The sequence below is a fragment of the Diceros bicornis genome, chromosome 31, assembly GCF_020826845.1.
Source record: "Diceros bicornis minor isolate mBicDic1 chromosome 31, mDicBic1.mat.cur, whole genome shotgun sequence".
Classification (NCBI taxonomy): Eukaryota; Metazoa; Chordata; class Mammalia; order Perissodactyla; family Rhinocerotidae; genus Diceros; species Diceros bicornis.
Window position 1 is genome coordinate 25,696,447 of NC_080770.1, and position 21,265 is coordinate 25,717,711.

General features: G+C 57.2%; 1 protein-coding gene across 1 annotated transcript in view; it reads left to right on the plus strand.

The window, feature by feature from the left end:
* The window catches only part of ALX4 (ALX homeobox 4), a 41,043-nt gene extending 24,052 nt beyond the window's left edge, over positions 1 to 16,991 (plus strand). Inside the window, exons 2-4 of the mRNA XM_058527104.1 lie at positions 6,868 to 7,178; positions 13,566 to 13,694; positions 16,597 to 16,991. Of these exons, the coding sequence (XP_058383087.1) occupies positions 6,868 to 7,178; positions 13,566 to 13,694; positions 16,597 to 16,926 (770 nt within the window). The 3' untranslated portion in view covers positions 16,927 to 16,991. The remainder of the gene's footprint in view (positions 1 to 6,867; positions 7,179 to 13,565; positions 13,695 to 16,596) is intronic.
* Positions 16,992 to 21,265: the final 4,274 nt, after the last annotated feature.

Sequence of the window (21,265 nt, forward strand, 5' to 3'; positions counted from 1 at the left end):
TATTTTTCAAATAACATGCTGTAAAATTAAAATTTGGGGGGCGTACAGTTTTATGAATTTGAACACATTCCTGTGCAGATCCACGTACGCACCACCACAGTTGGGATACAGGATAGTTCCCCACGCCAGTGCAGCCTTTTGTGGTTGAACCCTCCCCCTCCCCCGAGCCCCTGGTAACCCGGGATCTGTTCTCCATCCTGAGATGCCTTTCTCAGAATGTCATGTGATAAATAGTGGCGTCATACATTGTATAAAGTTTGAGACTGGCTTCATTTACAGGCCATGATGCTGCCTGAGAGTCATCACGTCATTGCTCCCATCCATAGTTCTTCCCTTTTATCTCTGAGCAGCATCCCATCGCCTGGCTGGACCACAGCTTGCTTATCTAGTCACCTGTTAAAGGACACTTGGGTCGTTTCCAGTTTGGGGCAATTATGAACAAAGCTGCTACAAACATTTGCATGCAGGTTTGCAATGAAAATCAGTCTTCGTTTCTTTAGGGTAAATGCCTAGCAGTGGGGTTGCTGGGTCGGGCGGTTAGTGGACATTTCATTAGATAAGACACTGCCACACTGTTCTCCCAGCAGCAACGTACAATCCTTCCAGTTACTCCACATCCTCGCCATCACTCGCTGTCATTAGGCTTTTTATCTCCATGGCAGTAGGTGTGTAGTGACAGCTCACTGGGGTTTTAGTTTGCATTTCCACGCTGGATAATATATTGAGCATGTTTTCATGCTAATTTACCACCTGTAGATCTTCTTGGGTGAAGTGTTGGTTCAAATATTTTGCCCACTTTTTTTTTTAACATGACGGTTAACTAAACTCCACACCTTATTCAGATTTTACAGTTTTTCCCCGATGTCCTTTTACCGTTCCCAGCCCCAGTGCAGGACACCGCGGAAGTCCTCACGTCTCCTTAGCCTCCTGTGGTCTGGGGCAGTTTCTCAGACTTTCCTTGTTTTGAGAAGCATATTTACGGCTTGGCCTGGTGCATGATGGGGAACAGGAGAGCGTGTGTCACCGTGTGGGTGGCTGGCCCGAGCACCCACGCTGCCACCCCTCCTCCTCAAGGCAGGGACGCTGTCTCCACCCGGTGCACACAGATAGACTCCGCACGTTTGCTGAAGTGTCGCCCAGGTCCTGCTGCCCCTTCGGCGTTATTTAGGGCCTGGAGCTCGACCAGCTGACATCTAAGCTGAGCTTTAGACAGAGCCCAGTGGCAGATGAGGTGGGCCGGGGACATGATCAATGGCTAACCTTTCACCTCCGCCCCCACCCCGCCCGACTGTTTGGACAGCAGTGGGCTTAGTCAGTGCCCTTTGAATAGCATGAAAGGGCCTCCTGCTGGCCTGTTTTGTTTAAGGAGATTACATCGGCGCTGCACTCTGCCACAGGGTGCGTGAGCCCGGCTCACCCCAGAACAGAGCAAGCCGCGTGGCCCCCACAAAGCAGATGTTTGCAGGAAGAATAGATGTAATCGAAACCGTGGAGGATAAAATTACTCAGCCCCCTTAGATATACGCCCCACGTGCCTGGGCCTGTGCACAACTCCATACACACACACACACCATGCACACCCATACCCACCCACATGTCTCTGCAGGGTACTGCTCACTCACAGATACGCCCCCACACAACAGCACGCACCCCCCACTGGTGTGTCTGCATGTGACCACACAGGCACACGTGCTCCACGGCCCCAGCCACAGGGCATTACACATATGTTCCCCACACCCGTTCACAACTGCAGGCTAGTGCCACATGCCCGAGAGCGCACATCCGAGCCCACGGAAGGAAGACGCACAAAGAGGCCGCCAGCACCCTCCCCCCAAACGGCTTCAGAAGTTCCTTCTCTTGAAATCAGAGTCATAAAAGAATTCTCTTTAAATTATAGTCATAAAAAAAATCATATTCACCTGTGGACATTTCTCAAGGGCTTTCATGTCAAAGCAAGGTTAGGCTCCATTAGGGTGACACATTGGGTTGAACCAGGGCAAATGGGTAGAGGGGAAGGGAATGGAGAAAAGTTTTCTATTTCTTGCATTTCTCAAAATTCAAGAGCCGGGGCTGCCCGGCAGCCGACCAGGCGGCTCCTAGAAGAGGTGCAGGCCTCCACCCTGGGGAGTTCAGGCACAGGTCGAAGGGCCTTTGGTGGCTCCTCATTAAGAATATAACCTCGACCGAATGCTTCCACTCCATCAGCAGTGGTCGGTGGGCATATGTACCTAGCATCGTCTGAAGGGCACGCGACACCATCGTGGCCGCCGTTGTGCGCGCCTTCCGTGGGGCGGGCATTGGTTGCTCTTGGTGTTTTATGCATGCACGTTACTCGATTCCTCCGGGTAGTCTGGGGTTTGTTTCCAGATCAAGACATTCCACCGGGAAGCCCCAGATGGGGATTACACTGTCTTGGGCCCCACAGCCTGGGACAAAGCCCTCGCAGGGCCCCCTTCCCCACTGTGGGAGGGGCGTCAGCACAGCATCAGTCCGAGTCCCTGTGGGAGCTGCCCCAGGGAGGGCGAGGGAGGAGGCAGACCCACGGGCAGGTGGCCCGGACCCAGGCTGGGCAGTGCTGTTGCTCAGCCTCGTGCCGGTGCTGTGCCGTTGGCCCGCAGAGGGCTGGCCCGGCAGCCGGCCGAGCTGGGAGCCTCCAGGGGGCTTTTCTCTGTCCTCCTGTGGCAGCATGGTGGGTGCAGAGCTGGGTCCTGGAGGATCCTCGATAGGGTTTCCTGGACTTTGAATTCCAGAGACCCCTGGGTGAATCCCATCTCTTTGCTTCTATTTCTGCCTCTCGGACCCTCCCTGTTTCTTCTCTTCTCCTGCACGGAGACACCCCTTAGTGTCTGTCTTGGTCTTCTACCGTCTCTCTTGAAGGTCTCATCTCCTCCTCCTGCTCCAGCTGTCAGCCTTCAGTGGGGTCATTAGTTACGGTGTGCCCCTTTTTCATATATCCTATCCACCCTTCTCCTCATTGTCCAGCAGGATGAATTTGCTCATTCCTTCATTCAACAAACATTTTCTGCAGGTATGCTATAGGGCGCCGGCACGCAGTAGGTGCACAAAGGTAGCTGGACAGAATGAGAGCTCAATTATGTCTGTTAGAAATTGTTCATTTATTCTTCAGCAAATCCTTACTGCGTGTCTGCCACCTGCCCTGTCCCGGGCTAAGTGCTGGGCTGAAAAGGGACAAATGACATGAGGTCCCAACCCTCAGGGAACTGCCATTCTATACAAGGAGATGGACATTCAGGCTTGATTATATCCTAGTCAGTCACACGGGCAGTAATTGGAGTGGCTGAGCCGAGAACGGAGGGCTGTATGGTTGTTGCAGTCTGGGAGCGCTTCCTGGAGGAGCTGGTGCTTGACTGGATCTTGGAGGTCAGCTGGAAAGAAGGGACGTTCCAGGCAGGTGGCTGGAGGTGGGGGCGAGGGGGACCCAGGAGGTCAGTGGTTTCCTTGAGTCGAGAGTACTTCAGCCTGAGTGGCGGGACCTCTGTTTTCAGCGGCTGTCATGTTGAGGAGAGCGCCGCAGAGCAAGCTGGATCCTGGCCGGCGCCCAGGCCTCGGGCCTCCATGCTGCCTCTCCACCCAGCCCCTCGGGGTGGTTGGAGAGCAATCTGCTGGCTTTGCCCAGGGCCCAGCACCACCACCCATCCCACCCTGGCACCCATCTGTCTCATACAGGCTCAGTAAACTCGGGGCACCTGAGGAAAGTGGTGGGAACTGTAGCCGTTTAGTCAGGAGGATGGAAAACTCAGAGAGGGGTGGCAGCTGTCGCTAATTCCGCAGGGCTGTCTTGGGGAAGGACCCTGGAGGGTTAGGACCAGGACCAGTGAGCCAGACCTGCAGAAGACGGACGTGGGCTGGACCCAAGGATGAACGGTCCAGCTCTCCTGGGGCAGCGAGCCCTCTGGCCCCAGAGCGTGGAGAACAGCTCCTGGCAGAGATGCTAGGGGTGGAAGGAGGTTGAAATAGATGCCCCCGCGTCTGGGGTCTTTGACCGAGCACCTGAGAGGGCCTTGGCATGTCATTCTGACCAGTTGGGTGGGCTGCAGAACCTTGGGGAATTTTCCTTTGTTATGTAACTTAGGGATCCAGCCTCAGGATTTAAAGCAAGATGAGCAATAATCGAGACAGATTAGAAGGCTTTCTCCCATCTTCAAGGAGCCAGAAGCATCAGTTTGCCAGAATTCCTTCCATCTCTAAGCCTTGCCAGCTAGTTGATGTCTGCCTGGATGCAGATGTGCTCCCGTCCTTCTCCCCACTCCAGATCCTAAGGGAAGGTCCCCCTGGTGACTAAGGCAGGAGCGATGTTCCACTGGCGAGACAGGGACACCAGCGCTGCCTGCTCTCCTCGCCCCAGACAGGGCTTGCCCGCTGCCGTGTGCAGGAGAGACTCTGTGACGTGAAGCCAGTCCTCTGAAGCCATGGGGGAGACTGTGGGAGAGCAGATCTCCCACCTCTCTGTCTGGTGGTCTTTGCACACACGGTGCTGTCTCCCCATTTCTCCCCCACTCCCTCGGTCTCAGAGGGTGGCTGGAGATGGGGAGAACTGGATTCTTACTTCTCACCGGGCATTCTGCCGCCTCCCCACGGGCGAAGCCTAGAACCAGCCCCGCACTGAGGGCCTTCCCTCAGGGGCCGCATCCTCGCTCCCTCATCCTCAGGGGCTGGTCCTGCTGCCACCAGGGTGAGCAGAGCAGGACTCCTGAGTTATGTGAGGCCCCTGGATTCCTCTGCCCCTCTCTCTTTCCCTGGGAAAAGGGCCCAAGACCCCGGGGTAGGAGTAAAGAGCGACCCAGGAGCGGAGAGGTGCGCTCTGTCGCCAATTAGCGCACATTCCCTGCTCTCCCTGGCCTCAGTTTCCCCCCAGTTAAAACTAGGAGTTTGGGCTGGTCCCACCAGCCCTCGGTTTCTATCACATGGAGCTCCCCTTACATAGCCCAGCCCCTACTGCTGTGCAGGGTGGTCCCAATCCCAGGCTGGATGCCAGAGGATGCTGTAAAGGTCCCCGGGGTCATGGGATGGGGCCCGGGGAGCAGCGTTAGGGCAGGAGGCACAGGGGCTGCCCCCCCCCCACCCGCGATCTGGCCTCCAGGAAGTTGCATAACAGAGATGTTTATTTTTGATGAGGCTGGGTGGGATTTCTTCTCTTTAAAAAAATCCAAAACATAAAACTTATTTGTCTGCCAGGAAGATAAATATCTTTGCTGAAAGCTCTCGGCCCGGCTGCCAGCTGCAGTTTGCACAATGCTGTCACTGAAGCTGTGGTGGTCTGCTGTGCTTGGGCTCACATGGCTGTCATGCGTGACACCTGCGGGCCAGCCCACCACCCCCGTGGCATGAGCACTGTCAGTGGCCCTCAGGAATGGCCTCCCGAAGCTGCTTCCAGGCCCACTCTGGGCACTCACCTCCACTTCCCTTCCTCGCTGCCTTGGAGAACGACAGAGACAAAATGTCCCTCTCCGTCCCCAGTGTACACAGAAAGCCAGAGATGAGAACGAACCTGAACCAGGTCCCCAGGACCTGTATGGAGTCAGGAGACCGGGACTAGAGGCATTGTCTTGACACTTAATGCCCGCCGCTCTGACCTATTCCCAGAAGAGGAAACTGAGAGTCAGAGTGGTTGGTGCTCACCCCGACCACACATGCTTGTGATGATCAGAGCTTGTGTGTGTGAAAGGGCTTGTCAGATGCTCCCACATGTGTCTTATTCATCTTGTATGTTATCTCCCTCTACAAGAGTCAGACAAGGGAATGTGGCTCAGAGAGGGGTTCACACTCTTCTCCAGACACCAGCGCAGCGCCCTCCCCACAGCACCCATGCATGCGCCTGCGCTCGGGTGCTCCAGGGAGAGTCGGCCTGCTTGGAGGACTTCTCCAGGGTCAGGGTCCTCTGATGCTCGCCAGTCCAGACCAGAACTGGGGGAAATGATGCCGGCAGAAACCCACACAGCCGGCGCCGTGCTGAGTCCTTTACGTGTCGGCCTCTTTAATCCCACAGCCACCTTATGAGGAAGGTCATACGGGTCTCTTCATCTCCACTTTATAGAGGGGGAAACTGAGGCACAAAGAGGTTAAGTGGACTGTCCAAGCACGCAGGTGGAGCATCATATCTGTGGGATTCACATATGGTGCTGGCTCCAGAGCCTGTGCTAACCTCTGAGACGAGTGTGTCTGTCCAGGGTGTTAACAGGGCTATCTGAAGGTGGACAAGCCACCCCCTGGCCCCACCCTCCCATCCTATCCTCTGCCTCCTCATCCTCGATCTGCGTGGGGTGACTGGTCCTTCCCAGATCTGAGCATCTAGGAATCGGCCAGGGGAGCCCCATCCTGTGGCTGCAGGCCACATCTGCTGACTCCTGCTGAACCCCGCCGGGCTCAGGCCGGGATAGGAGAGGCGTTCCTGTCTGCCTCTCTGCTGCCCTCTCCTCCTCACCCCAGCCCAGCTGGGCCAGACGTGGCTGCTGAATCAGTTTTCCCCTTCACCCCGGGAGTCCAAGGCACTGGGTCAGCATTGATGCCCAGAGAAGTTCTGGCCAAGGGGGTCCTTCTAGAGGGAGGAGCCCAGGGTCCGGGGCTGGGGATTCAAGGTCCTAGAGGTCAGATTGGCTGACTCAGAGTCACGTAACATGGGTGCCGAAAGGGGCCCATTCTGAGATGATGGCAAGGAGGCTCAGAGAGGGAAGGGACTTGCCCAAGATCACACAGCATGTTGACAGCAAGCCAGGATTAGCCCTGGGTCTCCTGACCTCGCATCCACTGTGGCTCTGAAAGGGAAAGGCCGGGGGTGGCTCCCCGGGCCTCCCTCCTCTCTTGCTTGGTTCAGCCATTGGTTTCTGATCTTGTTTCCTCCCCGCTCAGCCAAAGAGAGCTCCCTGGGTGAGCCAGAGTTGCCGCCCGACTCTGACACCGTGGGGATGGACGGCAGCTACCTCGGTGTGAAGGAGGCTGGGGTGAAGGGGCCCCCGGACCGGGCCAGCGCTGAGCTCCCCAGCCCGCTGGAGAAGGCTGACGCGGAGAGCAACAAGGGCAAGAAGCGGCGCAACCGCACCACCTTCACCAGCTACCAGCTGGAGGAGCTGGAGAAGGTCTTCCAGAAGACCCACTACCCCGACGTGTACGCGCGGGAGCAGCTGGCCATGAGGACGGACCTCACCGAGGCCCGCGTGCAGGTCAGTGAGGGCGCCGGGGGGGCGGGCAGGGCCTGCCCTTGGGCTCGTGGCTGGAGCTGGGACCCTCATCTGTCCCTCGACCACAGCAGGGCTTTCGTCATCTCAGTCCCAGCAGAGCCTGAGAGGCCCCCAGCCTGCCCCTCGTGCTCCTACTCCAACCAGAGCGAGTCTGCCTTTACCCACTCTACTATCGGGCTTCTGTGCCGTGGGAGGAGGTGAAGGAAGGGGGCCCCCCGGTGGAGGGGCAGGAAGCCTGTTAGCTGCATTTCTGGCCTCCACACGCTGTGAGAGTCCAGGCCCTTTCACGAAGGAGGAGATGACTGGTCTGTGCAGTGGAAGGCCTGTCTCTTAGAAGGGAAACAGGATAAACATAAAGACATTCACACCAGCCCAGTGGGCAGAAACAGAGAACACTCAGCTCTTTCTACCCAGGATGGCTGCCTCCTCCTCCATCATTCAGGTCCCAACTCAATGTACCTTCTCTGAGAAGTCTTCCCGACCACTGTGGCTAAAGCAGTAGCCCCCTGCCACCACTCAACCACCAAAACACCCAACCCAACACAGTTCAACAGAACCCAACATAACTCAAACCAACACAGTTCAACCTAACCCAACAGAATGCAACACAACCCAACACAACCCAACAGAACCCAACACCGCTCAACACAACCCAATACAGCTCAACACAACTCAACAGAACCCAACACAGCTCAACACAACCCAACAGAACCCAACACAGCTCAACACAACCCAATACAATGCAACACAACTCAACACAACCCAAACCAACACAACAGAACCCAACACAGCTCAACACAACCCAACAGAACCCAATACAGCTCAACACAACCCAATACAATGCAACACAACCTAAACCAATACAACACAACACAAAACAACAGGACCCAACACAGCTCAACACAACTCAATACAACCCAACACAACTCGATACAACACAATACAACCAAACCAGGTCACCTTCTACCACATTGTGCTATTTTATCTTCTTTATAGAATTTACGACTGGCTTAAATTATCTTGTTTGTCTCCTCCCACTAGAATGTCAGTCCCTTGAGGGCAGGTACTGTCTGACGGTTCATCACTGTATTCCCACCAATGAGAGAAGGCCGAGCTCAGAGCAACAGGGCAAAACATAAATATCTGTGAACCGACTGACCCGTTTGTCCGGAGAGGTGTGTCCCCGCTCCCTGCATGAAATTACAGCAAAGAAAGGAAGCCCAGACCTCTGAGTAACCAAAATACAGGTGACAAAATCCACGCACTAAAGCTCAGGCCTCAGTTTAACACAAAGTAAATGTCACGCCCAGTCTGCTTTCCCAGCCCGAAGCGTGTTAGATAGAGCGAATATGGTGGTGTCATATAGCGTTTCCCCCTGCAGTGGGTAGGGACAGCGACAACTGGAGAGCAAAGGAGAATTTGATTTTAAAGCAGCACAGTACACAGTCTGGGCCTCCCAGTGCCAGGACAGAGCCCCGTGTCACTCAGCAGGCCCAAGGGCCCTCACCATTGCATTAGCTCACTGAAGAGTCTTCAGCAGAGTGCCTCTAACGCGTCAATAACAGCTCATCAGTCCCCACCCCGTCTGTTTAATAAGGCAGAGGCATTTGTAACAGAGTCCAGGAACTTCTCCATCTAACACGCTCATGTGAAAAAGGACTGGCGGTTATCAGTAAATAGGTAGCCACCCAAAAACTGCAAGTCCCCGCAGTGATTCTGAACAGAAACGATGTTTAATCCCAAGTTCCCGAGGGCAGGTGGCCCATTTTCTTCCTCTGCAGTGCCTGCTGAGTGTTTGCGGAAGAAGGCAGGGCAGCTGAGGCTCGACTGGGATTCTGGAAGCCCCCTCAAACCCACTATCTCATCTGAGTCAGGATAACCAGCCACGCAACCTCAGGTGGCTCAAAGTCTGGACGGGAACCCCAGAATCCGGCCTGAGCTCCAGCCAGTGGGTTTGGAGGAGCCTGTCCAAGAGGGAGGCTGGTTATGGGACATTCCTGTAGGTGCTGTGTTGGCGTGGGGTGAACCCATTCATCTTCTGAAGGTGTACGTATGTTTGTGCATATGTGTGTTGCATGCACGCTTTCTAACAAATGGATGGGAGTACCCAGGAGTAGAATTCACTTAGTTTCAAAATAAGGATGGCCCTTCTAGTTCAAAACATGGAAATGACACTGGGGCACATCTAGTATTTTTCAGTCACCACCATACAGCTAAAATAGAGTGTTCTGTCTGCACACACACACACACATTTATGCCTACTTCCAAAAAGGAATTGAGGCAGCTTACAATTAAGGATTTATTACTTTCATCTAAGAACAAGAAAAATGTCATGAAATGGGAAGGTAATTATGTCAAGAATCTAGGCTTAGGATCATAGTTGCCACTGAGCACCAATTTTAACCCTGAGCTTCCTAGCAGCCAAGGCAAAAAGAGAAACCCTGATGTGTTGGATCTCTTATCATCTAAGGGGAGGATCATAGAATTACAGAATGTTAGTGCTAGAAAGGATCACTTGGTCTTATTTGATAACGAGGAAGAGGAGGTCGAGAGGTGGGAAGTGATTGCTTGTGATCAGGCAACTCAGGAACAGTGACTCAGTGGCAGTGCTGAGACTAGAACCTGGGACTCCTCAGTTCCAGCCCAGTGTTTCTTTTACTTTAGTTTGCTGTGCCAGGACACATGGCAGATTGTTCTGAGACTTTTCTTTGTAGCAAGGCAGCAGGGTGGGTGGGATCTTCATGTGCGCCAGACTGCTGGGCTGAGCCGTGAGCCTGGCAGGACTCTGGGAGGTGGAGGAAGTGGCGATGGAACCCCCGGCCTGCCTCTGCTGAGTTTGTTCAGGGCCCTTCCTTGGCTGGTGGGAAGCCAGGTGCCTGGCTAGAGTGGTGATGGGCACAAGGAGGAGGCGGTGGGGTCCCCTGAGATGGACCTTTACTGGGAAGAAGCCGGGGTTTGGCCCTGCTCCAGGGGGCTGCAGGGGCCTCTCTCTGCTGTCTGGGATTCCAGTCTCCGCAGCTGGTGTCTGAAGACAATAAGACAGAGGCCTCCCCGCCCTGGGCCACCCCGCCCTGGCCCCAGATGGGCTGCGGTTAGGTTAGCGAGGCCTCTGCCAAGACGGTTGGTTCCTTGGGGAGAGGCCTGTGCTGAGTGGGCCCAGGCCGGGGTGGGCCCAGGAGCGGGGTGGTCCTGGGGCACAACATGCAGAATGGAAGGCGGGGACCTGGTGGTCTGCTCTCTTCTCTGGGCTTGTGCACTGGAGACAGGCCTGGGGCACAGAGCATCTGTGGGGAGCTCTCAGAGCCCCAGGCTCCAGGGGTCAGAAAGGGACAGAAGCGCCCACCTCGGGGCCCTGGACTATGAGCGCAGAAGAGGCCCGTGCGGACACCTCTGCCACCACCCAATTTATGCTAACTTAGCTTCAGCCTCCATCCGGGCAGGAACGCTCCACCCTCGGGCGCGGGTCAGACCAGGGAGGGGGGAGGAGGGGGGAGAGGACGAGGAGGAGGCGGGTAGTTCGCCCCCGTCAGCCTGCTCCCCACAGCCCCTGCCGCCTCCTCCCATCTCCGTCTTTAGCCCTCAAATAAATCCTCCAGCCTGACCCTCTTCCACTCCCATCCCAGAGCCAGTGCTCTCTCTGCTGCCTCTCCCCCGCCAGCTCATCTATCTTCCTAGATAACCCAGGGCTCCCCTCTCCCGGCCTCCTCCCCCCCACCGTCACCTCCAGCCCCCCCACATTCCATCTCCCCACCCTGCGCCCCCCCTCCATTCTAGGCCCCTTGCGGGACGCTGGCCGCCTCCCTCCTCGCTCTGCGTCCCTCCCCCCACCCCGAGCCTGTGCGACACCTCCACGCGCATCTCTCCACCTCCACTCCCCACCCGGGGACCCGGAGCCCCCAGAGACTCAGGGAAACCCCACAGCGGCCAGGGAAACTTCTCGTCTTCTCCCCACCCCCAGGAAAGAGAGAAGCCGTATATCTTGATGCCTCCAGTGGGCTTCTCCCCTCCCCCCGCACCGCCCCCCCCCCCCCCCCCCCCCCCCGCAAACCCTGGGAGCCTGAGGAAGGAGCGGAAAGGCTGAGCTAAGCCTGCAGGAAATTAAACATGAAATGAAAACAAGCCCGTCTGATTCGTCCTCTCATCCTGCCCCAGTCCCCCGGCCAGGCCACTGATAAAGGGGGATCCCGTTTCAGCGGCGCGGACAGGAGACCCGATCCGCCCTCGGCTCCCCGCGGGTGGCCTGGGCCTGGACCCCAGGAGCCCTGGAGGAAAGGGGCCCCGGGCGGCTCTGGGGCAGGGGCTGAGACCCCAGGCCCAGGAGAGGGCGGGTCTCCAGGGAGGACTCAGGAAGAGGGCTTCTCCTACACCAGAGTCCAGAGAAGGAAATGGAGTGACAGGGATGTCTGCCTGCACGTGTGTGTATACACACCCAGGCACACACACACGTACACTTGAGACTGGGGGAAGTGAGGTGCAGGCCCTACTCTCTCCTAACCCCCACCCTCCCCATACTACAGTGCGACACACATACCCCATCTCTTTTGACCACTTTCCTCCAGCAAAAGACAGCAAGACAGGTCAGGAGCTACAAAGAAACAAGTGTGAATTCTCTAAAAATGCTGTGACAGCATTTCTCATTACCTCCCTGCTGCTCTATGAGGCACCACCCCGGTGAAGATGTCAATAAAGATATTGGACCCATTCTCCAGATGCAGAAACTGAGGCTACTGGAAGCTATTGGCTCCAATGGGCATTCTGGTCCCTGGTTACACTTGAAGCCCCAACAGGCCGAGCAGCCTCTGTGTCACCCTGTGGGGAGCCGTCCACACCTCCTGCCCAGCTCTGTCTCCCTCCCCCAAGGGTGCTCGGTGGTCTAGCGGAGAAGTGTTTCGACTCTCCTTGTATCTAGCTCTGCAGCCACAGTGATCGTGATGGACGGGAAGTGTTTCCGCCTGGAGAGCAGAGACTGTCCCGAGGAAAGCAGGCTTCCTGGGTGCCGAGGCCTGGGGAGAGCCGGACACGGCTCCTTGCGGCTCTGCAGCCAAGGTTCTCGTCCCTGCGCTGTGCGCCCCGTCCACAAGGCCGCAGGCGCTGTGCTGTTTGGGGGTGGCCGCTTGCACCTGAGTCAGCTGGCAGGTGCGCACCAAGCTGATGGAGACGTCCCCCTCTGGGGGGCTCCAGCGTCTGCCTTTGACTCAGCCGGAAGCCATGCCTGGCCTGGAAGCTCATCCCTCCTCACTCCCTCTCCCCCGCTCTCCTGCCCCCATCCCCCTTCCCAGGTCCCAAGTCACGGGCAGGGGGAGCAGGCCCCAAGGTGAGCTCTTGCCCACGAGCCTTGGGGAAGTTCTCAGCCCGCCAGAAATGCAAAGGAAAAGGACCCAACCCCACCTCCACCAAGGACCCTGGCTCACACACCTGACTCAGAGACCACCCTCCCTCTCAGGTCCCGGTCAAGCCAACACCCCCCGACCCATGCTCAGTGACGGACGGGCTTCCAGTCCTCAGCGTCAGGCCACTCCTGTGCACGGGATTTTACAGTGGCCGCCTCCATTGACAGCACCAAGGGCAAACCCCTCCCCCTGGCCGTCGAGGCCCTCTGCAGTCTGACTCCTGCTTCTACAATTCTTTCTCTCCCATCACTCCCCCAACCTGGGCAGCGTGGCCACCTGGGGTCTCCTGAACACGCCCTGCTGTTTGTAAACTCAGGCCTGGACTCCCTGCTTCCAGCCGACACTCGAGGCCAGCTCCGTCCTCCCCTCCACGAAGCCCTCTCTGACTGCCTTTGTTGCCCAGCTGAACCCCTGTACCCCACGGGGCCTTGAACACAGGGGGTTCTGAGCTGGGAGACTGTGTCCAACAAGAGGGCTGCAGAGAGGATTCAGGAAGGTAGGAATTCTGACTCTGGGCCAACAGACAGGCCCCAGGGAGCATGAAACCTTTGAAAAAATGTGGTAAACCTGTGTGTGTGATCGTCTAGTAGAACGATTTTCTGGAGGAGCATTCACAGCTTTTATCAGGTTTCCGCGGGAGTCTGGCCCACAGCAGATTAGGCCACGCGGCGTTGGGGTTGGTTAGATGGTGGCTAAGATGACCAGTGACGTGGCTCACGTGTGTGCGACACTTGCTCTGGATTCTGAAGCTTAGAGAAAGGAAGTTACGGGCCCAAGGTCACACCCATGGCTGGTTGGGGTGAGCCGCCTTCCCGACTCTCAGCCTGGATCATTCTGGATCGTAGGCTCTTGAGGACAAGGAGGAAGCAGACGCTTATCTGCAGCCCCGCGGCCTGCTGGGGGGCCGAGGGACCGGCTTGCACCGCGGAAGGCGAGGCCTCCAGCTGGGCCGAGCCGTGACCGCTGCTCTGTCCTGCAGGTCTGGTTCCAGAACCGGAGAGCCAAGTGGAGGAAGAGGGAGCGTTTTGGGCAGATGCAGCAGGTTCGAACCCACTTCTCCACCGCCTACGAGCTGCCCCTGCTCACCCGAGCTGAGAACTACGCCCAGGTGAGTCCCTGCCCTGACCCCGGCCCTCGACCTCTGAGACTGGGCACCCTGGAGGACGGCCTCGTCCCCTGGATGGGACTCATGGTGCCAGGTTGCCCTTCAGGCCCAATCCAGGTGTGGGCCTGCTTACACCCGAATGTGTGAGGCCCAGAGCTGTTGCTGTCCAACGTAAGTGTTGAGCCAGGCTTGGCTGGCCTTTAGGGAGGGGGCGGTGGGGCAGTGAGGGAGGCTGTTTTCTCTGCTGCTGTGGGCGCTTCTGCTGTGGGCACCAGCACCGAGGCAGGCTGGTGCCGTCAGGAACCGTCAGGGTGTTTCCCAGGGAAGGGAGTCTTGGAATCTGGAGGCCGTGCGGCGAGGCTGGCAAGGACACGGCTTCTGAGTCCCGAGACTTAGGTCGTCATCCCAGCTCCAGATCTTTCTCCCTCAGACAAGTCACAGCTCTCTGAGCCTCAGTTTCCTCACCTGTAAACCGGACGTTATGAAAGCACCTGCCCCTCCCTTTTGTCAGGTTGTTGTAAAGTCTAAATTAGACAACGCAAAAGTACTACGTGAATTATCTAGTGTCGAAAGGTTGCTTTGTGTGCTCTCAGCTCTCCCAGGATCCTGTGTCCCATCTTCTCCTTCCATCCCTCGGAGCGTCTTCTTAGACGTCTGTCAGCCAGTCCCCCGTTCTAGCGGCAGTTGAGCTCTCAGTGAGATGCAAAGGGACGAGAAATACTGTTAGTGATGTCAGGCACCCAGGATGCTGGGAGAGATGTATTATTGATCAAGTCCACTCCTGACACCTCTCAATGTGTCTGGCAGAGGTGGCCATTTCCTCCCTCTCGGGCTTCATTCGGGCATGGCCTCCACCTTTAGCTCCAAGCCTGGCCCCGCCCAGCAGCGAGCCAGTGGCACAGGCCTTCTTAAGTCTCCTTTTTTTTTTTTTTTTTTTGCTGAGGAAGATTCGCCCTGAGCTGACATCCATTGCCAGTCTTCCTCTTTTTTCCTTTTCTATGTGCGCCACCCGCCACAGCATGGCTGCTAACAGACGAGTGGTATAGGTCCGCACCTGGGATCTGAACCCGGGCCGCTGAAGTGGAGCACGCCAAACTTAACCACTAGGTCACCGGGGCCGGCCCTTAAATTATTTTATTATTTTTTATTATTTTATTGAGGGCATATTGGTTTATAACATTGTGTAAATTTCAGGTGTACATCATCGTATTTTGGCTTCTGTACAGACTGCATTGTGTTTATCACCAAAAAGTCTAGTTTCCATCCATCACCATACACGTGCCCCTTTACCCCTCTTACTCTCCCCTCACCCCCATCCTTCTCAAACTCTTCCTAAGTCTCCTTTACTTCTCGTTTTCCCAGGGACGTGCTAGCATAGCATCCCTGGGTGCCCCACCTGGACCAGCTCTGCCCCTCTCCCTCCTAGGACTCATGCAGAAGGGTTCAGGAGTCAGGCCTGGGGCTGCAGCTGAGGACTGTGGGGTGTCTCATGCACACACACCATCTGCATCATCGCCAGCTGCATTGTTTCACCCCTTTCTCCCCTCTCTCCCTGCCCAAACCCAGCCTCCCTCCTTCCCCCGGAGGATGGACCTCCAGCCCTGGCTCTTTGGGCTTGATCTCTGCTGCCGGGGCTCACGCGCTGGACAGAGAGACACAGCACAGGGCGAGCTCTCGCTCTCACCTGCAGCCCCACACAGCATGTGCCCCAGACCCCTTGAAAGAGGGGGTGGGGGAAGGCCAACCAATTCCCCATCACGGAACCAACCCACAGGAGGGATGTGGCAAGGCCGGTCTGTGAGCAGTTCTTGTTGCCATGACAATGCCCCTGGGATCTGGGGCCGAGTTCGCTCCTCACTCTGCTTTCAAACGCCTTCCCTGAGTGTACGGCACTGTGCCGGGGGCCGGCCAGCAGAAGCTCCTGGAGGGCCCCCAAGAATCCCACACGCACAGCAGACAGGCGCAGAAGCTCCTCCTCAAACCTCATCCCCTCACCCTGCCCCTCCACGCAGGACACTTGGAGAGATGTATTTTTGGCTGAGTCCTCGGCTGTACCTCCTCATAAATGCTTAGAGGAAAAGGGGGTCCAGAGGTGGAGGCTGGGAGGGGAAAGAGCTTACAGCTTCACAGATGCAAGATGAGGTGTCCAGTTCAACCCCCACCGGCCGCCTGAGCATCCTCCACAGCCCCGAGGCATGTGAGCGTCCAGCTGGCTTCCATCCGCTCACGGGCGCTCTCCGCCCCGTGAGGCAGCCCCTCCCGTCCTGAGTCAGTTCTGAAGCCTCAAGGGCATCAGCCCCTGGAAGCTCAGCCCCTGACCTTGGCTCCTGGGAGATTCAGGCCCCCACTGCCCACCCCCAGCCCCTCCGTGCCACAACCTGCAAGCCCCGAGCCCATGTTCCCAATGCCCGAGCTCCCTGAGTTGGGGTCAGCTCCCATTTGTCAGGTACCTAGGATGCTCCAGGCTGGGGAGGAGCCAGAGGGGAGTAAGACACAGTCTCCGACCTTAAGGAGTCCACAGGTGGAGAGATGAAGTCTGCCATGAGTCTAAAGGAGGAACTCGGCCGGCTGAGGTGGGGGCTGTCCTCAGCTGGTTAGTGTGCCCCCAGGGCGGCCCTTTTACTGGATCCTTGATGAAGTTTGAAGTTCAGTCCTTAAAATGGAATTTCTGTCTGCTGCTGCCTGGCCCTGGGAACAGAGGGGCCAGAGCGTAGAGCCCAGACCCTCCTGGGGGTATCTGGAGGGCCTCAAAGGCCCTGAGAGGCTCCGGAATAACACTCAAGAATGGTTTCATCATAATGAGGGCTCCTAAGTGGGGAGAGGTCATCCAGGGGCCAGGGGAAGCCCCTTATGTGCCGCCCCTGTCCCCGCCAGCCTGTGACATCTCCCCCTTCCCTCTCCCCAGATTCAGAACCCGTCCTGGATCAGCAACAATGGGGCTGCCTCGCCAGTGCCAGCCTGCGTGGTCCCGTGTGAGCCGGTGCCTGCCTGCATGTCCCCTCACGCCCACCCCCCTGGCTCCGGGGCCAGCGGCGTCACCGACTTCCTGAGCGTCTCTGGGGCTGGCAGTCACGTGGGCCAGACGCACATGGGCAGCCTGTTCGGAGCCGCCGGCCTCAGCCCGGGCCTCAACGGCTACGAGCTCAACGGCGAGCCGGACCGCAAGACCTCGAGCATCGCGGCCCTGCGCATGAAGGCCAAGGAGCACAGTGCGGCCATCTCCTGGGCCACATGACGGCACCGCCGGCCCTCCCCGCGCCCGCCCCGCGCTCTCCAGGCCCCCAGCCTCCCACTCGACTCTCCTCTTGGGACCCTGGCCTGGGCCGGGGGCCTGACCCTCAGCACTTTCAGCCGCGCCGAGTCTGAGGCCCCACGCACTGCAGGGAGGGGGCGGCAGCAGACCTGCCCCGCCCTGGCACTGAGGCCGGGACCCCTGCGCCTGGCCAGAGGCACTGGAGGAAGCCAGGTGGCCGAGTTTTGCAGCTTCGCATCCATTATAAGCTGAAGACCCCCTCTCCCCACTCCGCTCCTGCACCCTGCCCGGTTTGACCGTTGAGTCGTCTAGACCCCGTCCGGACCCAGCAGCGACAGTGCGGTCGCGTCCGTCCTCCCCTGTTCCGTGCAGTCCCTGGTCACCAGGCCCATGGCTGTGTCTGAGGAACAGGCTGCCCTGCAGTCAGCCCACTGCCCTCCCGTCTCCTGTTCCCAAAAGCCCACGGAATCCGACCTCCTGGACCCAAGGCGCCGCCTCGCCCTCACCCTGTTTGGCGAGGAGTCCTCATCCTGGCTGTCCCCTGTGCTGGACACACCGGAAGGAGTGGGCAGAGGAGGACAGGAGCCGGAGCACCATCCTGCTGTCATCCAGCAGTGCTGGCATCTAGGAGGACGGATGGTCCCCAGGGGACGTGTTCCCACTCCCTCGCACCCCCGGAGACTCTGGATCTGGGTGAACGCTGCAGGGGGAGGACGCAGACCAGCCATGGTACCCACGGTGCCAGAAGAAGAGAAGCTTCTCGAGAGAGAAAGGGCTGCAGGGAGGGGTCGGGTGGGGGCAGGGGGTCGTGCTCACGCTTCCGCTCTCCGGGCAGGATGACTGCTACGGGGACGGGTCTGGGCAGCTTTGTTCTCTATCCAGCCGGGCCCCTCCGGGAGGATCTGGAGCTGCTGTCCCTTCCCCCACCCCATCCTGGTCACTCGCTGGGGCTGCTGAGCAGTGTCCTGGCGTGGAAGGACTTACACCTTGGACATACAAGCTAGGGCCTGGGGTCACGGCGGCAGAGGGTCGAGAGCAGCATGCAGGATTTGCTAGAGGACGTGTGCCACACTGGGCCTCCAGGCGGGCAGGTCGGCCCTTCCCCTCCTCAGCTGTCTCCGGGACAGCGCGTACCTGCCCAGAGCCTTCCATGCGGGTGGGGGCTCCGCGTTACTACCCTGACACTTCTTCCCCGGGGAATCTGTCTCTGCCCTCTGGAAGGGCTCAGGGGGCTGAGCTCCTCTGGGTCACTGGCCCTGTTCCAGGTGTGGGGGCAGGACGCCCTCTGGAAGTTTCCCTGCCTGCAGGAAGGGGCCTCTGTCCATGGGGGCTGCACGTCTGCTGACTTGAGCCCTGCAGCTTGGGTTTTGGTACCGGGTCCCAGCAGTCACCTAAGCTTGTGGCACATGGTACCCATCCTCCGAGGCGGCCTTTCAGAGCCCTGGGAGGTCTCTCCAGCAGGCAGCCCCTGGGGAGAAGTCCTTGCCTTTTTTTCCTTTGACCTTGATCCTGTCAGTGAGGAGGGCCAGGTCCACCAGGCCAGGGGCCTGGATGCAGGGCGGCCTCTTGGTTGGGCGGAGAAGAGTGGGATCCTCCCCTTGAGCTGCTCAAGGTTTAGAGGGCATCGTGGCCTCCACCTCTGCCTTGTGTTCTCATCCGCTCCGGAAGCCAGACTGGGGAGGGATCTGGCTGTTTCACCTCTCTGTGAAACGTCACGCTAAAATTCATCTTCTAGAAGTGAAAAGGGTCTTGGGCATTGAATTAAGTGTTCTTGAAGGCTTGGCTTTAAGTGTTTCATGTGTTGGAGGATCTTGGAATGGCTCTTCCGAAACCTTTTCCAGTTCTGAGGTTTGCTGGGATAACTCTGACTCCCCAAAATCTAGGAAGGGAAAGGAAGAAATTGCTTAAGGCTGGGAACAGTCCCCGTTTCCTCCATCGATGCTCTAGTGGCTGGGGAAGGACACGAGAGGGACTTTCACCATAGGTATGTTCTTACCTGGAGAGAATTGGTACAAAGAGCAAGAGAACTCGGAGAGCCCCAGAGGAGGAGCTAGAGGAGAGGGAGCTCTAAGTGGATTCTTCTGGAAGGGACTCCTGGAGCTCAATTCCTCTGTGTCTGCTTTCTGGCTGGGCTAGACTTAAATCAGGCAAATTTCAACCAAGAAGCTTGAGAAGAAAAGGCCTCTAATAGAAGAAGGTTGTGTGGCTCTGGCTGCCCATCCCACCAACACAGCCAAGTTTTTACAATTAAAATGTCAGCGCAGAAGGTCCCTGTTCATCTCCCCACAGGGAGCTGCCCACCCCCAGGCCTGTCCTCGCCCCGTCCCAGACCCTTGGGCCTGCCTAACACTCTGAGAATCACAAATCACCCAGCTGGGAGGGATCAGCAACCCTCTAGTGGGTCCAATCCCTTCACAGTGGAGATGAGAAGACCCCCGGCCCCCAGTGGAGAAGCCAGGACATGCTCACTCAGCCCCTCAGCTCTCTGATGGAGCTCTTCCCTCTCCCCAGCCTTCCCTCTGGTTCCTTCCCAGTCAGGTGGCTAGGCCCAGGCCTCTGCCTTCTAGGGCGGGAGACGTCCCTGTCCCCACAGCAGCTCCTGTGATGACAAAGCAAGCCTGGAGGACTCTCTGGCTTCCTCAGGAGCGAGGTGTCCTGAAGGCAGGTGGAGAGGAGCTAAGTGAATGAGCTAAGGGAGGTGAGAATGGCCCTTGGCTCTTTGCCTAAGATCTCAGCAGAGATGGGGATGCAAAACTGGAGAGATGGGTAGCTGGCAGATCAACACTGAGAGCCTCTGATCCCTGCCGGGAATAAGTCTCGGAGGCCAAGGCTTGCCACTAAGGTGCTGCTAACCACCCTCAGGTGCCATCACTACTCCCGGGGCATGGGAGGAGGGGGCTCTGGGGGCGCCCGGAGAGGCTGGTCTCCAAGCCTTCAGTGGCACTTGGAGGACACGGGCTTTGTTAGTTTCCTTGAATCCTTTCAGCTATACTTGATCCTCGGCTCTCACCACCATGCCTCCAGCTTTGGGAAAGCACGGAGGCCAGGTTAGCTCAAAGACACTGCAAGGGGGTGGGGGGCAGCACCGGGAGGCGGGTCCCCAGCACACATTGCTGTGGCCGCACTGGGCCCAGCCCCCGTGTCCCCTCTGCCCTCATTTCGGCTGGGTGGACAAGAGGAGCTTTCCCATGAAAACCCATGGTCTCCCTTCGCAGCCACCATTCTCACTCGGGGCTGGGTTGTGGGGAGACCATCTTGCAAGACACTCTGGGCCTTCTGGTCTCCTTGATGGCCCTGACTCTCAGGTGCCAAGGCAAACTGGTCCAGCTGGGGGAGGATGGCTGGCAAACTGGCTCCCAGGATAATAATCCATGACCATAAAAGAGAAAAATGAGAAGACAGCAAAACCCTGCTTCTCGAAGTCACACAGACACTTCCTTAAGGATGCTGTCGGCAGGAAAGCTATTCCAGTGAACACGACGTGACCTAATCTTGCCCTCTCCCTCCCCCCCTCACTTACGTACATAGAGCTAGATCTTTATACTACTGATTTTGAAGGACAGTTTTCAGAGTCTAATAATCCGTTTGGGTGTGCAGTGGTTGAACAGACAGCTGAGTGCCAGAAGGAACATGAACCTCAACCAGTAGACTGTTCTCATTGTAAGATATTTTAACCCTGTATAAACGCAACCTTTCCTTTAGCTTAATGGCCTGGGGTGGAATATTAAAAATATATATTAAAAATACATTAAAAATTCAGAAAAATGTATAAAAAAAATTGAGGTCGGTTCCGTCAAGTTTTACTGCCTATACCACCATGTAACTACATTATAGCAAAGTATTAAAAGAAAACGTTCTTGCCTTTGAAAGTAAGTTATTGCACTTACATCTTTTTGGGGAGGGGAGGCGTATTGATGAGAAGGGGACCTAGGGGCCTAGGCGTGGGGCCAAATGGAGAGCGGAAGCAGCTGGACGCTCCCAGAGCACCCCTCGCTGGGCATGGTCCAAACTGTCTGTTTGGTTGTTGTTTGCAATAAACTCCTTCTCCTTCCTCCTCTCAACTGGACCCTGTCTGTTTTGTTCCTGACTTGTGACAGATGAAATGTGATCAGAGGGGCCTCTGAAATCTCACGTTAATTGAAGTCGGCAAAAAATACTAACAGTGCCCTTTTGAACTGCTGACACAGTACAGAATGGATTACCAGGGCTAGATTAACAACAGGTGGCCAGCCAAGGCCCCTGCACAAAGAGGGGGTGCGTGGCCTGTGAGGGGCTGGGATGCCCCTCCCCCTTCATCCCGGAGGACCTGCCTGCACGGCAG